We start from the raw sequence: 16,542 nt of genomic DNA, 5'->3' as shown, positions 1-16,542 counted from the left end.
GTGTTTGAATGAGTTTTATAAAATTAATTACGAGTGAAATTGATTTTGTAAAACTATTTTTAATATTATGATTTATGTTTAAATATTTTTATTATAAAAATAAGTTAAGAATAAAATTTAATATAATTTTTTATTTAATATATATCTATTTAATTTTTTTAAAAATCACAATTAATTTTAAATATAAAATTAATTTTAAATTTTTCTCTTGGACGTGAATCTGAATAAATAAATATTTGTCCAAAATTAGTTTTAGACTAAAAAAAAATAAATTTTCCAATATAAAATCAAAGACACACTTATAAACATTGGAGAGGGAACGATAATTCACGCAGCAAATTTGATTCCAAACTACCACTTGACAATATTATGAGAGTACATCACATTGCAAAAAGTCATACCCTATTTACAGAAAATGTGATCAGCGTATTTCTATCCAAGTTTCAAACGGGTCTTATTATTATACATTGATTCATGAATTAATATACTAATCAACAAACTAAAATATCGGTATATTAAGTTAGACTTTTACCTAAAAAGAAGGTTAGACATAGATGTTGTTCAGGACTTGTGTCCTCTTTGGAAGTGAATCAGGAAAGAATAAAAAAACTTGGAAATAAATATTTAGATAGGACTCAAGAGTTGAATAATATATCTAGCACCTGATTGGCAATGTGTGAGGTGGAAAGCATTGCCTGCCACACTACCAGAGTACCATTGCCACCTCCAAAATAGTATATTTTTTTATCATCCTATTCTTTCTTCCAACAATATTTATTCTATAAATAAGATGAATCAACATTTGAATTCTGAACATAAATATTTTCAATGAATACAAATCATCCCACTTGTTTCCCTTCAAAATAATAATAATAATTCTTTCTTACATTGTAAATACACATGTACATTTCTTTCTCTCTCTTCATCTCCACTTCACCCTAACATAACCATTTCCAACAACTATCTCTTTCTTTTTGTTTTCTCTCATATGACATGATTCATCTCCGAAGGGAGGCACAGTAATGATGGTCACGTCTCACCTTCCGAGACCCTTTTCTTGAAGGAAACTCTACTCCACCAAAACCTTGCCTTTTCTTGGTGAAGAAGAACAAGAAGAAAAATACCAATAATAACAACAACAATAATAATAAATATATTATTGTTGTTATTGTTATTAAAAATTATGACGGAAGTGCTTCAGTTGCCTTCATCCTCAAGCTGTTCGCGTCGGCCATGTGGTGGTCTCACACCCAATGATGGGTCGCACCCAATTCCCCTTATTAACGCTCCCACTGTGGAAGAACAACAAAGTGTGGAAATTGAAGAAGAAGAAGAGAAAGAAAGGGAAAGGGAGAGGGATCAGCTTTCTATTTTGACCCTTTTGATTGCTACGTTCAGGAAATCTTTGATTGGGTGCAGCACTACTACATCTTCTTCTTCTTCAATGGAGATTGGGTGGCCTTCCAATGTGAGACACGTGGCACATGTCACCTTCGATCGCTTCCATGGCTTTCTCGGTTTGCCTGTGGAGTTCGAACCAGAAGTTCCCAGGAGACCTCCCAGCGCTAGGTAACTTGGGGTTTCTTCAAAATTTAATCTTTCTTCGAATTTTGTTGCCCCTGGAATCGGGCTTTTTTTTTTCCTCTAAGGTGTGGTTCTTCAAATTTAGTCTTCTGAAGTGGGTTTGGTTCATCGTAACAAGTAAACAGTATGAGAAAAATGAGAGGCAGGGAAAGATGGGATTGGTTCATTGATCTAGGTGCTTTCTTAATATTATGTATCTGGTGGATGCATACTGAATCGTATTATCCTGTTGAATGTTGATATATTTTAGTTACTATTTGCAGTGCAAATGTTTTTGGAGTTTCAACAGAATCTATGCAGCTGTCTTTTGATGCCAGAGGAAATAGTGTTCCTACAATACTGCTGTTAATGCAAAGACATTTGTATGCACAAGGAGGCCTGCAGGTATTTATCCTAGCTCCTATGTCCTTCCCTGCCTTGTTGGTGAGAATCTAAAGGTGTTTTGAATTATTAATATGCTTCTTGAACATATAATGCGAGTTAGTGGATGAATAATTTGTACATTATTTTACCATGTTTGCTTTTGATTATACCAGAAACCTTTTGTATGATTTGTTGTTTAATTTAAATTAGGCTTGAATCTTGAAATTGAAACTTAAATGTATACATCCAGGCTGAAGGAATCTTCAGAATTAATGCTGAAAATGGTCAAGAGGAGTTTGTGAGGGAACAATTAAACAGAGGCATAGTACCAGATGGCATTGATGTGCACTGCTTAGCAGGTCTCATAAAGGTATTACTATTTTTTTCCTTTTCAAAATCACTCTCCCTTTTTTTTCTCCCTATATAATTTGAGATTTATTTGGTCTTGGATTGTTGGATTCCTATTTGAATGTTTTCTAGGTGAATTTAATAAATACACTAATGTTAATTGTTTTCCTTTTTTTAACCATGGGGTTGAGTGGTGGATGCATTAAAGAGGCCACTAACTCATTATGGCAACTATATTAAAGAGATTATTTCATTAATTTTGATGTGTTTGTGTTCCTTCATAGGCTTGGTTTAGAGAACTACCAACTGGGGTATTGGACCCTCTTTCGCCAGAGCAGGTGATGCAATCCCAGTCAGAAGAAGAATGTGCTCAGCTTGTGAGGCTTCTTCCTCCAACAGAAGCTGCTTTGCTAGATTGGGCAATAAACTTAATGGCAGATGTTGCTCAAATGGAAAACTTGAACAAGATGAATGCACGCAATATTGCAATGGTTTTTGCTCCAAACATGACTCAAGTAAGAGTAAATCATTTTCTATTGTAAATGTAGTATACAGTTTTGCTCTTAGCCCCAATTTTTGTTATTGAATTCGTAAAAGTCAACCTCATCTTATTGGATATAGCATCAATGAGTGGAACAAACATTTTGATATCTTTTCGTTTATGTAATATAGTCCAATAATCCTCTATTGAAGGAATAAAAAAAATTGGTGAAAAAGATATACGTTATTAGTTTTTTCACCCTTAACAAGGGTTCTGGAGATTTTTGAAGATCTGGGAAAACATACTGATGTAAAATGGGCTAGTAGTTTTAGGATAATTTTGAAATTGAGGCTTTTCTTTTGATACTATTTGTTATTTTGGGAATTTATTGTATGTTGGATTATCTTATAAATTATTCCAATCTAGAATAAGGTTAGCTTATTATGTTGTTTGGTTATGTTGAGTCTATAAGACCATCATTGTTAACATTTGGCATGCCTTTTCTTCATAATTATAATATTGAGCTTTTCTTTTCTGGAGAGAGTATCCAATACCCCGGTAAGAGGAGTACTCTTCCCTAGAGGTGTAGTCTAAACTCATTGTTCTAAGTCACATGCTTGTTGTGGAAAAGCTCCTTTAGATGGTCAGAATGTTTATTCAAAATGGCATGATATGTTCAAATTAGAGAAGTGAATGGGGAACTTGGAAAATCATTTTTTTTAAAATTCTGGTGAATATTTAGAAAATTTCCCACTTTAGTACTATATAAAATCAGCAGTGGTCTCTTGCATTCCTAAAATCTTTTTCAGTTTGCCGTGTAAAATTATTGTCTTGGTCAAAGGTTATAGTGCAATAACAGCATTTCTGATTGACTCGGGTCTGTGTGTGCAAGTTCCTTTAATCTTGTTTCTAGTGCTGTTCTGTGGTTATGATTAATCTATGGTGAAATTACAGCAATTCTTTCTCACGTGTCTCCTACAGATGGCAGATCCTTTGACTGCTCTGATGTATGCAGTACAAGTCATGAATTTTCTCAAGACTCTTGTGGTGAAGACACTGAGAGAAAGAGAGGAATCTATTGTAAAATCAAATCCTGTTCCAGACCTTAATTCTTTTGACGATGATGGGAACCATAGCAATCCAGAAATGCTTGACAAGGAGGACAGTGAAAATGGAAATGATTGTGGTGATGACGATGAAGATACAGTGTTTGTCACTGCAGAGCCTTCTCAACAAAGCCCTAGTCATCTCACTGAAGATGGCTGTGAAACTGAAACCGAATCCAAAAGTTTGCCTACATCTACTGAGAATTTTATTTCAAGTGGGAATAGGTTGGTGGTTGACAGTTGTCCATGCACTTTTGTATCTCAAATTTGCTCTTTGGCAATTGGACTTCAAGACTGTGGCCTCGCTACCGGGCAGACAAAAGGGGATCAAGCAAAAATTTGCAGGAGCAAAAGCCTTCAGTTGAGTACTTACGATACAGACAAGTGTTCCAGAAAGGTGATTGAGCTTCCAGTAAGCGGAGCTGCAGAGAAGAACTGTGGAATGGCAATTATTGAGCGCATAAATTCGAGAACAGAGTTGGCTGAAGCCTGGCGTTGAAAGGCATCTGATCCTTTTATCTTGCTGTCCGAGGGACAGGATGAAAAAAGAAAAATGGTACTCCCATAATGTTTTCTGCAATTGTGATTTCAGTAAATATGGACCCCTTGTGAGTTGCATAATTGCTGATGTCATAATGGAGAGCATCCATCATCCATGTACTGGGAGCACCCACATAAGCTCCTTTTGGGAAGGGAATGGAAAGGACAAGGTGTAAAGGGAATGGTCTCTATTTGTGTTTCCACGTTTGGAAATGCTGGCTACTGGTTTGGTGTGTGTTTTTCTGTTATTGTTTCTGGGTGAGTTTCTTAACCATGTTTCTTAATTCTATGTCATTAACCATGCAGACTTCTAACGTTTTTCTTTCTGCTCCTGAAGTATAGAATTTAACGAATTCAAAGTTGTTTGTCCGCTTTGTTCAACACATTTTTGTATTGATGTTTAACAGTTTAAGGGAGAGTGAAATGGTTTGAACAGATGAAACATGATGGAGTGAAATAGAAAATAAATACCATTTTAATGTATGGATATTCTTATGGCGTTTTGGAAAAAAAATAGTTTGGTCTCGTATTCTCAAGGAGAAGAAAATGATGGAATTGGATGAGAAAGAACTAACCACGTGTTTGGTTCGGAGTTAAAAATCACGACGTGTGTAATGTGTTAAAAATATCTAGTTTGGAGGTGGTAATTTGGCGTGAGTATTATTTAAACTGTCACAGAACCAAACATGTTATAAATGTATTTTGTCACGTTTCGAAAAGCAGTTTGCGCGAAAACTATGGAAGCCGGAAATACAAGACTTCAACCAATTCAGTCAGCAACATTCTTTGTAATAATACTAGTATTCTTATAACTGCATAAGCTACATCTTAAATACCTATAATCAGAAGCTAAGCTAAGAAAGGGAGTGTGTTTTTACGGGTCTGTCATATTTAATTGTTTTTTTAATCAAATTTTATGAATCTTACGTTATATTTAATTATTATTTTTAATTTTTAATGATTTTTAACTAAAAAGAGAATGTACTTAATCAAGTGTATTTCTAACACTTTTCTTGTTAGTATTTGTTTTTTTATACACATTATTATAAGGAGTATTTCCAATCATTCATTTCCATTAGCCCAGTTTAAATTCACCATTTGAAGGCATTTAAGGTGAATTTTTCTTTTCTAATCAAGTTTTCTCGATATAATATACACAAATATTCAAACTTTTACTTGATAAGCAGGGCACATGGTTATAATATTTAAATTCAATTTTTACGAATAAAAAAAATTCAAATTTTTTACTATTTATTTAAAGAATTTTCAGTTATTACTTGATCAATGATTTATTAAGTGTTAACTTGTGAATATTAATTAAAAATAATATATGTGAAATTAATTTTTTCTTAGTTTCTTTTAATATATATTTTTCATTTTTAATTTCTTAATTAAGTTTTTTTTTTTGTTAAAAAAAATAGTTTCCATTCCAACATAAATGGGCACTTTATGAATAAAGTAATTTTTTTTAGACAACATATTTTTCATCCATTAAATATAATTTTGATTTGTAAAGAAGAAAAAAAATTGATTGTTTAACTTGATTTATTCAGTATAGTTTCACAGAATCCTTGTAATTGAAATTGTTAGATCTCTCAAGTCTCAAATTATATCAGCAACCTAGATGAAGAGTTTGGATATAGGGAGACAAGATATTAATTAAAAATTAAAAATGGTTAAATTATAGATGCATGCCACGTGGACACATAGTTGAGTTGTGTTGTGGGTGTGGATAGAAGATAGAAAGCACAGAAGCTTGAGAAGTTTGTGCAGAGGAGACGACATGGAAGCCGTAACAGGCTCCCACCATTTTTCCACTCTCTCCCTTTCTTTCTCTCACAACAAAACCTTGCGCTCTTCTTCTGCCAAATCAATCAGGCTTTCCTCTCCTTCGACCAACGCTTCCTTATCTTCCAGAAACTGGTTCGCGGTAAGTACGTTACTTACTTACTGTTTGGAAGCGCGTTTAGCAAAAACACGTTTAGTGACAATTAATTTGGCAGAAAGAGGTATGGGGTTGGGTGAACTCCAACTCCAAAGGCGTCGCCGTGAGAAGGTACACACGCGGAGTGGTGGTCAGGGCTGAAATGTTCGGCCAGTTAACAAGTGGCCTTGAGACTGCATGGAACAAACTCAAAGGAGAAGGTATTATATTATGATATGAGCAGATTTGTTACTAGCTTATTTGAATTGATTATTGTTTAGACTTTAGAGTGTTAAATGTCAATGAGCTGATTTGTTTGTAGAGGTTTTGTCTAAGGAGAACATTGTGGAACCTATGCGGGATATCAGGAGAGCTCTCTTAGAAGCTGATGTAAGTCGCGTTTTTAACTTGTATGTAGAACTAGAAAACCGTTTTTGAAAACACCAGGTAAAAGAATATGGTGTATGCATGTTGTGTTTGCAGGTTAGTCTTCCTGTTGTCAGAAGGTTTGTGCAGTCTGTCAGTGACCAGGCTGTGGGTGTTGGTGTCATTCGTGGAGTGAGACCAGATCAGCAATTGGTTAAGGTAAAATCATTTAGTTCCACACTCGTCAGAAGCCAAGGTTTTAAATTGCGATGCTTGACATTGTGGCAAATTGAGGACAAACGTGGTCACAATGTGGTCCTGGAGAGTCCTATAACCTTAACATTGCAGCTGAAATCACAGATCGTTTTTTAAAACTTTTACTAGCATTTCTATCATCTTTAAATCACCATAAGAAACTCTAAGGTGCAAGCCCACCATTTTCTTGCAATGTTTCAATTTGTGCTAGAAATTTCAATTTCAGCCTCTCAAAAAAGTTTTTAGTCTCCAATGTGTGTGTTTGGTTGCAAAGGTTCATTTGAATTCAACTGATTTTGTCTCTTTTTTTTTTTTTGTGTGTGTGAGCGGGGGTGAAGCTGCATTTGAAATTTGTGGCATGGAATGCACCATATAACTATTGCACTATTGTATTTTATGTATATTTTTGGTTTATCTTGATAATATGTGTATAGATCAGATTTATCTGAGATGTTGATCTATATTTGAGTACTGAATGAAATGGTTATTGTGTTGATCATTGGGTTTTGCAGATTGTACATGAGGAACTTGTACAATTGATGGGTGGAGAGGTTTCTGAACTGGTTTTTGCCAAATCTGGGCCCACTGTCATTTTATTGGCTGGACTTCAGGGAGTTGGGAAGACAACTGTTTGCGCAAAGTTGGCAAATTATCTCAAGAAACAGGTGTCCTTTCCATCTTCTTCCCACTTACTCTACTCCTTTCTTGTAGTTTGTAGTTCCTGCACCTTATTGAAAGTTTGAAGCAAATCATATTAATTTATCTCAGGGAAAAAGTTGCATGCTAGTTGCTGGGGATGTTTACAGACCTGCTGCTATTGACCAGCTTGCTATTTTGGGAAAACAGGTACTGGAAGTCTGGAATTTTACGTCATTGAAGTTTATCATTGTATTTTTTGAGAAATATGCATCCTTTAAATATAGCCATCAGTGTCATTTTAAATTTTGAATTGAAACTTTTGTATGGAGCCCTCTGATTTCTGTTGTTACTATTACAAAACTGATGAAGAGTGTATTGCAGAAGAAGTGATGTGTTTTATGGGCTGTTATGCATTTGTTGTTAGGCAGTGCTTTAGCATCTAGCTATATTTTCTTCTCCTAGGCATTTTCAGTGTACTTAATGATCTATATTAGGCTCTTAAAATATGGATATTTTGTAACCAAGTGATTCAGACATCAGAGACACCAACAGCTAATTAACACTGTTTGACTTATCTATTTTTCTCTTCTCATTCTTACATCTAGTCATATTTATAATTAGTTGTAGCTTGTATCAGGTGGATGTGCCTGTCTATACAGCAGGTACTGATGTTAAACCTTCAGAAATTGCCAAACAAGGTTTAGAAGAGGCAAAAAAGAAGAAAATTGATGTTGTTATTGTTGATACTGCTGGTAGGCTGCAGGTGATTCTTTATGGGATTGGAAATATTATAATGAATAATTATTTCATTTTTCTGCTTATTCTTGAATTATTTTTATTTTATTGATCACGTTTGTATTTCTTATCAAACAGATTGACAAGACAATGATGGATGAGTTAAAAGAAGTGAAAAAGGCATTGAATCCAACAGAAGTGTTGCTAGTTGTGGATGCAATGACAGGGCAAGAAGCCGCAGGTATTTAGAAGTGTATTTTACTCTTTTACATGCATAGAGATCTTTTCTATAAATAATAAATGAAAAGAAATCATTCATAATTGTAAAATGATTATAAATTAATGATTATCATATTATTGATCTGTTTCTTTTGGCTTTGGTATAATTTTGTGCCTTATGTAGCTTATCAGTTATTATACTACAAATAAACCATTCCAAAATTCTGACACTACTCTTTTCTTTGTACAGCGTTGGTGACTACTTTCAATCTTGAGATTGGAATAACAGGTGCCATCTTGACAAAGCTTGATGGCGATTCAAGAGGTGGAGCAGCTTTGAGTGTCAAAGAGGTTTGCTTGCATAATCTTAGCTTTCGTAAGATGTTTTTATTTTGTATTTAATTTTCAAACATTTCTGCAGCCCTGCAATTTGTTCTTGTCTGAAGCAAAGTTTACCATTCTATACAGAATTTTTAACATCAAAAACTTTTGAAAGCTAGTTCCCTTAATTTACAAGATGTGACTAATAGATGCATGATGATAAGAGATCCTATCATCTTTGCTGTTTTTGTCTTTTGTGTGATGTGTTGTGTCAATGATGCTGACACAAGGGCACAAGACTAGAGATCATTAAGAACCCCATTTGATGGTGTTAAAATCCCACATCAGCTAGGAATATAGCTATAATAATTCTTATAAAACCTGGCAAATCTCCGCATTTGGGTTAAGTATCAAAGTGTATCCAATCAGCTTATTTTGATAAGCTTTTTGATGAAGATCATTGAAATAAGGTTAAAAAAAGTTTAGAAAGGTCATAAGCTAGCCCAAATAAGCTCTTCCAAACACCCATCTAGTCTATTTCTCTTAGTTTCTGTATCCAATCAGCTTATTTTGATAAGCTTTTCGATGAAGATCATTGAAATAAGGTTAAAAAAAAGTTGAGAAAGGTCATAAGCCACTTCCATAAGCCCAAATAAACTCTTCCAAACACCCATCTAGTCTATTTCTCTTAGTTGCTCAACCTTCATCAACTTCTATATGTTTTATATCTGAAATAACAAACAATTTTTATGGTATCCTAGTTAGTGTTAACCTAGTAGGTCTGCCTGGAATGTATTTCAAAAAACATAACAGCCTGACAATGGAATGTTGATGAACTCTTCTAAGGTAAACAAATTGTGTCTACTACATCCTACCTCTCATCTTCTGAATGTATGTGCCTTGGAAAATGTTACTTGCAGATTTTCTCATGGAGATATACTCAGTAACCCCTATATCTTTGTGCCAAGTACTCATGATTTATTGGAGGATCTGTGTTTGCAATGTACATGCTCATGAATATATTATAACCACATTAAATTTGGTACGAGTGGCATATCTAAATCTAATTCATATGACTCCTGGATTTCAATGCCAAAATATACTACTGATGCTGCATTTAATTTGTGAATATATAGATTTTGGTTTGCCCTCAGCTATGGGAGGTTTTTCTATATTTAATTGATTTTTTGAAGTGATAACTTTTGCACTTTGTTTGGATGAAGGAAAAATAGGGTGGAATAAGCACATTTGGAATTGTGAAGTGATTATATAGTCCACCATTTTTAGTCTCTCTCCTTTCTCTCTTATATTTTGTTTAATTGGATAGTTCAATGATGGCAGGTATCCGGAAAGCCAATTAAACTTGTAGGACGGGGGGAACGCATGGAGGATCTTGAACCTTTCTACCCTGATCGGATGGCAGGACGCATACTAGGAATGGGAGATGTTCTTTCTTTTGTAGAGAAGGCACAACAAGTTGTAAGTCTCACTGTATTCCTATTTTGTTATTGCCACAAAACAAAAATAAAATATTCAATTATTAACCACATTCATTGTAGATGCGTCAAGAAGATGCTGAAGAATTGCAAAAGAAGATTATGAGTGCAAAGTTTGACTTCAATGATTTTCTAAAGCAAACCCGTACTGTTGCAAAAATGGGTTCTGTCTCTCGTGTCATTGGAATGATTCCTGGTATGGGGAAGGTATGAGATCCTGCACATGAATTATACTAAATATTTCTATTCATGACGGTTTTATCCTCATAGCAATTGCAAACAAAGGAGGGAGTTATGAGACAACAAGCTCCCAGTTTTGGTTTATGAACCTTAAAATTCAGCATTGCTAGCATTTGCGAACGTTTCTTGATATTTGTGGTTTTGATTCAGTAGATGTTATAAAACTTATATAATATCATCTGCATGCATACAGGTTACTCCTGCTCAAATTCGAGATGCAGAGAAGAATTTGCTGAACATGGAAGCAATGATAGAAGCGATGACCCCTGGTCTTTTCTTTCTACTGATCAATGATGTTACATCTGTTGAATAAAAATTGCTCATATCATCTTTATCTATGTGATTTTTTTTCTTAACATGGGAGTATCTCTAGTAAATAAAATACTTTCCTTAGCAATGATAGAGGTCACATGCCGCATATGTTGATGACTTGCATTACTTGGATGGCTCATGTCCTTTGATCAATCACTCTTGCTTTTACTACCAGTGCAGTTATCTATCAGCAATGATTGTTTTTCTGTATTTTTGAAACTCAGTTGTTACTGTTTTGTATTTTTTTAAGTGAGACATTTAGTTGATACCTGCACACTGTCTTTACCCTTTAGTTTTCCAGTTTTGCAATCAATACTTAATCCATTATCCCCTAGGGTTCTAGTCAACTGTTGTTTTCCATGAAGATTTTTGGCTTGAACGAGACATTTACATGTATAGGCTTCAAATGGAGTTATTATTTGGCATATTTTTGTGGTTCTTTTTTTATTATGTGTATTGAGATAACATAATACATATTCTGTGCTATGTGTAAGCACATCTTCAACGAGCAAATGGTCATTACATAGAATTCTTACAACAAAATTGACAGAAACACTCCAGGGCCCAGATTCCCTTGGTTATCAAATGATAAAAATGCTATTTTTTTTTTGCTTTTTTTGTTATTGTAAGGAGAATTAACTTTGTTATTTTACCCTACGTTTTTTTTAGCCTAGATTAACTGATTTTGCTAACCAACCTTTCTTGTTTATGTCCAGAGGAGAGGGAAAAGCCAGAACTGTTGGCAGAATCCCCTGTCAGGAGGAAAAGGGTTGCTCAGGATTCAGGGAAAACAGAGCAGCAGGTATGTAGAATGATTTTTCTTTCGAATTTAACCTTCTCTTAATGACCTTAGAGGCTGTGGTTTCTCGACCAGTGCTTCACTTCCTAACTTAGAGGAATGTTCATCAATAATATCAGGTAAGCCAACTTGTAGCTCAACTTTTCCAAATGCGTGTTCGTATGAAGAACCTGATGGGTGTAATGGAAAGTGGATCACTTCCAACACTTAGTAATCTTGAGGAAGCGCTTAAAGCAGAGGAAAAGGTGATTTCGTTTTCTACATATATGATATTTAACAATTTTTAAGTTACTTTATTTTATTTTTGAATTGACTGAGCTAGTTTATGTAAAATAATACTAGGTGTTAAAAACCCTCATCTATAGGTATCCTTTGGTGGCCATTCACTAGTTCAATGTAGCTGTAACATGTCTGCCTTGTTATGCTTAAAATTTGTAACTGCCATGCATTCAATCCATGCCATGAGATGATTTTGGAATAATCCTAATCCCTTGATGTCATTTCCATGTTTCTTTTATTTTGATTGGAGGTGCAAGACTTTTAGGACCTTCTACATCTTTTTTACGTAAAAATATCCTATTGATGTTATGAAGTCATTTGCATTTCTGGACTTCCTGAAAAAAGAAAAAAAAACAGAGAATAAATACAGCACATAATTGTATATCTTGAGCCTGTATTTGCATGTGCATGTTACTTGTCATAACATTTAAATGATTTCTGATTTCTGCGTTCTGGCTGTATCAGGCTCCTCCTGGCACTGCTAGGAGGAGGAAGAGATCGGAATCAAGGAGTGTATTTGGGGACTCAACACCAGCAAGGCCAAGTCCTCGTGGTTTTGGGAGCAAAAATTGAAAATCCCTAAAGGGTTTAACACAACAATATAATGGGAAGTCTGGATCAACAGGTCACCGGTGATCAACTTGTTTGATTTAGCGTTATTCAGCTAAAATAATTCTTTACCATCATTAGAGCAATTCATATAGCTCCAACTTGTTTGATTCAGCTTTCTTCGGCTAAAATGATTATTTACCATTATTAGTTCAATTCATATTGCAATGAATGAGGGTTGTCCAGGAGAAAGATGTAATTTAGGCAGAGATGAGTCGTATCATACATATGCGGGATATGTTGTAAGGAATATGCGTGTCATTCTTGTTCTTGTACAACTCAACTTTGTATCTTGGCGTGGGAGTGGAATGTTACTCATAAAGACCGTCCAATATTTTTCATTTGATCTTCTAACTTACAAGCCTTACTTTGTCCCCTTGTACGTAGTTCTGACTTTTGAAAATGCATGCAGTGGATGACATAAGGCACAATGCTTGTAAATGTGTTAGAAGCTTAGAAAATATAATCAAAAGCTATTTTAAATCATTTATTATCAAATCAACCGTTTTCTTTTTTAAACAAATTTATTCTTTAAATTTATGATAAATAATTTATATTATGATATAAAATTAATTTTAATAATTGATAATTTTTTAAAAAATATATTGAAATTATTTTTTTTAAAATGAAAAGGATAGATTAAAAGAGATAAATAGTTTAGAAAAATCCATAAGAATAAAAGACGTTCTCGTTGAAGATTTAAAAAAAAAAAAAAAATTGGTCTCATTATTATTCTATTTTTTTCTTTATATGAACTAATTTCAAAATATATTTTTCATGTTGAGATAAAATTTGAATTTAACCTAAAACTATCCTAAAGGAGAACCTGTGCTCTATGGTTGCTACTTTTTTCTCAATGTTCTGAATTCAAAATTCAATCAGCATTGAACATTGAATATGTAATCTTATCATGATATTGCTGAAAATAGATATAAATTTTCGTGAAAAATCTTGAGCCGCATATAAGATATTTTCTCGCAACTTGTGTCAACTGTTGGTATATATGAGCTAATTTTAACTTATAAAAAGTTTTTTTTTCTATTATCTTCTCCTAAAATTGCTTTTAAATTTCTTAATAATAATAAAAAGTTTATACAAATATGCTTGTGTAAGAAGGCCCATGCCAAAAGCCTCCTGACACTGCCGAGCAACAGTGAATTTGGCCACCATACCATACCATGAGCATAAGGGCGCGCGCGCGCAAAGGATTAGGGTTTCGAACGTAGCGCTTTTGGAGCTTCCATTTCGATTTATACTTGCGCACGATCAGGTACTTTCGCTTCTCTTGCTGTAGCTCTTAATAATGCACATTTTCGCAGGCTTTACTTTCTTTCTTTTTTATCTCGTAATCTTGCGAAAGAGATAGAAGAAAAGAAATCATATACAGTTAATTTTATTGATTCTCCATGGGATTAACTAGGCTATTCTACGTAGCGCATCATTCTCATGTGAAATTTCATAGTAAAGGATTTCTTAGGGAGCTGTAACATTGTTATTCATATCTCAAATTATTTGAGATAATATGTCATATCTAAATCTCCAATTAAACCTAGTTAAGGAGGGAGGGCTTTGGAGTTGAATGCATTGCTCGTTTTTACTGAAAGGAGAACCCGCGCTCTCTTTGGTTGCCGCTTTTTTTCTGTGTTCTGAATTCAATCAGCACTGAGCATTGATCATTGAGCATTCAGCATTGAGCAGGTAACAAACCATGTTTCATACTTCTTTACATTCACTTTTGTCTCTTGAAATTTGTTTGTTGTGCGCGTCTCAAATACTATTTTCATATTGATAAACACTGTCGTCTTCATACAAATTAATTGAGTAATTTTTGATAGAGTTCAATTAATGGCCAAATGAGAAACCCCCCAAGTTTCGTGGTTGAAAAGCGATGGAATAGAGAAGAATCAAGTAAATTGACATTACTCATGATTGTCAGACTAATCCTGCCTTCATTGTACCTGATTATTAACCATGAAGCCCTCTCTATTTAGTGAACAACAATTGTAGATAGTTTTGCTTGTAAAATGGAATAGTTTACTATTGTAGCATGGTCTGCTATTTAGTGAACAACAATTGAAGATAGTTTTTCTCAGTTAAGGAATATTTGAAATTTGAACCTGAGTAAATTATGAGACACGATTTGTGTAAATGAAAGCCAGTTGTTTCATTTGATTGTCAAACTGTTGTGGAAAAACCTGCACATAACAAGGATTAAGATAGGAAAAAAAATACAAAAACGCACTAGAGATTGAAATAGCAAAAGACAGAGAATTTAATATGGTTCCACACCTCTTGCCTATGTCTACGGAAACGCAACAAGTAATGATAGTTCTTTCACTTGCCAAAGACTTTCTCACATCTCTTCTATTTGGGATGATGTCTCTTCTCTTCATAAGGACCTCCCTTTTTTATTGATGTGGTACAACTCCATTCAATAACGGATAACTGCAAATTTATTGCCTGTTATAATTCCAACACCTTTGAAAATCTCCATCTCCTTCATCCAAAGTTGAATGCCAAATTGCCAAAAGTCGGAATAATAATTCGATAACATTACAATTCATAATGCATTGGAACCACAAATTCAAAGGTTTGAAATTTTGAATTGTCTTTCTCAGCACAAATTAATTAAAAAAGACGCCTTTTTCTTACCATCAATTCTTGTTCTGTGTGTGTAGGTGTGTTCTTTTCTGTATTTAAATCAAGTTATCTTGTTTATTTTGCAGAGTATGGATATATCAAATCCTGCAGCCTTAGTCAATGCGGAACTGTTGCACTTCTATGTTGGAAGAAGGGTAAGGATCGTGGTGCAGGTTGTGCGATCTGATGGTGGAGTTGTCATTGGAAAATCAACAGATGAGAAACAACTAGTTGTAAAAGGATCACCCCCACCTGCTGCTCCTCTTACAACTTTTGTTGAAGTTTATGGTCTTGTTAACAGTGATAAGTCAATTGGTGCTGAGATATGGACCAATTTTGGTGATGCCATCGGTATTGTTTTCCCATCCCATTCCTCAAATTGATTTTGACATATATATGGCTATGAAACAGATGGAATAGTTTTTATCTCTTGTCATTGTTATTAATGACATTCTTAAGTTTATGAAGCTGTGGACTCTGATGTATTTTTTTCCATGTTGGCAGATATGGATAGCTACAATAAGCTTTGTCAGCTCGCAAATGGAGAATTTAAACACTTGTTCCTGTGAGTTCTAACAAGCTTGTCTGATGATACAGAGGCCTTTCTATCATTTGGAATACTAGAGGAGACATAATCAATGTGTTGGCAACAATGTTTTTCATTTTTTTTTTCCTGATATAATGGTGACAATAGGGTTGATCTTATGTAAAAATGTAAAAACTACCCAAGCCCATCAGCACTAGCCCAATGGACAATGGTCACAGTCCTAGTGGCTTAACTAGCTGCAATTTTTTATAATTTGTTTTGGATTCTCTTGGTAAATATAGTTTTTACTGGTTATAATGGAGATCTTTATCTTTTTGGGTCATGTGAAATGGAGATCGTATTTTGGTTTTTAAAACACTTTCTTTCTCTTCAGTTTTTATGATTAGTATTAGCCCCAAAGTTGACTTCTTTCAGAAGATAGGTTGAGAAGTAGATTGTTGATTTACTTTTTACATTGGCTATGAATCTGTGGCGACTTTATTAAGTTCTCAGGGCTATCCAGCCTAGTGCTGCAGTGATAGCATTTTACATCAGATTCTGGCCTTTCATGCTTCAAAGGCAGCTGATGCTCGTCTGCACTGAATTTTGTGAAACATATCTATCGAACAATTCACATTTGGTTAAATGCATAATGTAGTCCCCATACATAAAAATTTATTAATTTGTTTCCTATGTGTAAATATTATCAATTTGGTCCTTGCTGTTATGAAACCATTTACACATTATTAATTTGGTCTTG

General features: G+C 34.2%; 3 protein-coding genes across 5 annotated transcripts; all 3 read left to right on the top strand.

The window, feature by feature from the left end:
* The first annotated feature begins 678 nt into the window (after positions 1-678).
* LOC100783118 (rho GTPase-activating protein 5) lies at positions 679-4,864 on the top strand. Its single transcript, XM_003521423.5, has 5 exons — positions 679-1,569; positions 1,848-1,968; positions 2,198-2,317; positions 2,580-2,810; positions 3,758-4,864. The coding sequence occupies exons 1-5, from the start codon at positions 1,184-1,186 to the stop codon at positions 4,379-4,381; spliced, it is 1,482 nt and encodes a 493-aa protein (XP_003521471.3). The 5' UTR covers positions 679-1,183; the 3' UTR covers positions 4,382-4,864.
* Positions 4,865-6,133: 1,269 nt separating this feature from the next.
* Positions 6,134-12,938, top strand: LOC100782581 (signal recognition particle 54 kDa protein, chloroplastic). Its single transcript, XM_003521422.4, has 15 exons — positions 6,134-6,352; positions 6,426-6,567; positions 6,669-6,736; positions 6,830-6,931; positions 7,480-7,632; positions 7,736-7,813; positions 8,244-8,369; positions 8,480-8,582; positions 8,811-8,911; positions 10,223-10,360; positions 10,441-10,584; positions 10,811-10,886; positions 11,646-11,731; positions 11,848-11,973; positions 12,473-12,938. The coding sequence occupies exons 1-15, from the start codon at positions 6,206-6,208 to the stop codon at positions 12,578-12,580; spliced, it is 1,698 nt and encodes a 565-aa protein (XP_003521470.1). The 5' UTR covers positions 6,134-6,205; the 3' UTR covers positions 12,581-12,938.
* Positions 12,939-13,687: 749 nt separating this feature from the next.
* LOC100306641 (uncharacterized) lies at positions 13,688-16,151 on the top strand. Of its 3 annotated transcripts, none has more exons than NM_001251090.2 (4): positions 13,741-13,886; positions 14,175-14,314; positions 15,343-15,607; positions 15,761-16,151. In NM_001251090.2, the coding sequence occupies exons 3-4, from the start codon at positions 15,346-15,348 to the stop codon at positions 15,823-15,825; spliced, it is 327 nt and encodes a 108-aa protein (NP_001238019.1). In that variant the 5' UTR covers positions 13,741-13,886; positions 14,175-14,314; positions 15,343-15,345; the 3' UTR covers positions 15,826-16,151. The 3 variants fall into 3 exon arrangements, with proteins under 3 accessions (XP_040869686.1, NP_001238019.1, NP_001350244.1); NM_001363315.1 differs by having other exon boundaries at positions 14,170-14,314; XM_041013752.1 differs by lacking the exon at positions 14,175-14,314 and having other exon boundaries at positions 13,688-13,886; positions 15,761-16,125.
* Positions 16,152-16,542: the final 391 nt, after the last annotated feature.

Source organism: Glycine max, chromosome 3, assembly GCF_000004515.6.
Source record: "Glycine max cultivar Williams 82 chromosome 3, Glycine_max_v4.0, whole genome shotgun sequence".
Taxonomy (NCBI): Eukaryota; Viridiplantae; Streptophyta; class Magnoliopsida; order Fabales; family Fabaceae; genus Glycine; species Glycine max.
The sequence above is the reverse complement of the archived record's forward strand: the minus strand, read 5'-3'. Positions and strand labels throughout refer to the sequence as shown.

Coding starts and splice junctions, on each gene's coding strand:
- LOC100783118 (XM_003521423.5), top strand. CDS start 1,184: ATGACGGAAGTGCTTCAGTTGCCTTCATCCTCAAGCTGTTCGCGTCGG. Junction 2,318..2,579: donor GCTTAGCAGGTCTCATAAAG/GTATTACTATTT, acceptor GTTCCTTCATAG/GCTTGGTTTAGAGAACTACC. Junction 2,811..3,757: donor TTGCTCCAAACATGACTCAA/GTAAGAGTAAAT, acceptor TGTCTCCTACAG/ATGGCAGATCCTTTGACTGC.
- LOC100782581 (XM_003521422.4), top strand. CDS start 6,206: ATGGAAGCCGTAACAGGCTCCCACCATTTTTCCACTCTCTCCCTTTCT. Junction 6,353..6,425: donor CTTCCAGAAACTGGTTCGCG/GTAAGTACGTTA, acceptor TTAATTTGGCAG/AAAGAGGTATGGGGTTGGGT. Junction 7,814..8,243: donor TTGCTATTTTGGGAAAACAG/GTACTGGAAGTC, acceptor AGCTTGTATCAG/GTGGATGTGCCTGTCTATAC.
- LOC100306641 (NM_001251090.2), top strand. CDS start 15,346: ATGGATATATCAAATCCTGCAGCCTTAGTCAATGCGGAACTGTTGCAC. Junction 15,608..15,760: donor CAATTTTGGTGATGCCATCG/GTATTGTTTTCC, acceptor CCATGTTGGCAG/ATATGGATAGCTACAATAAG.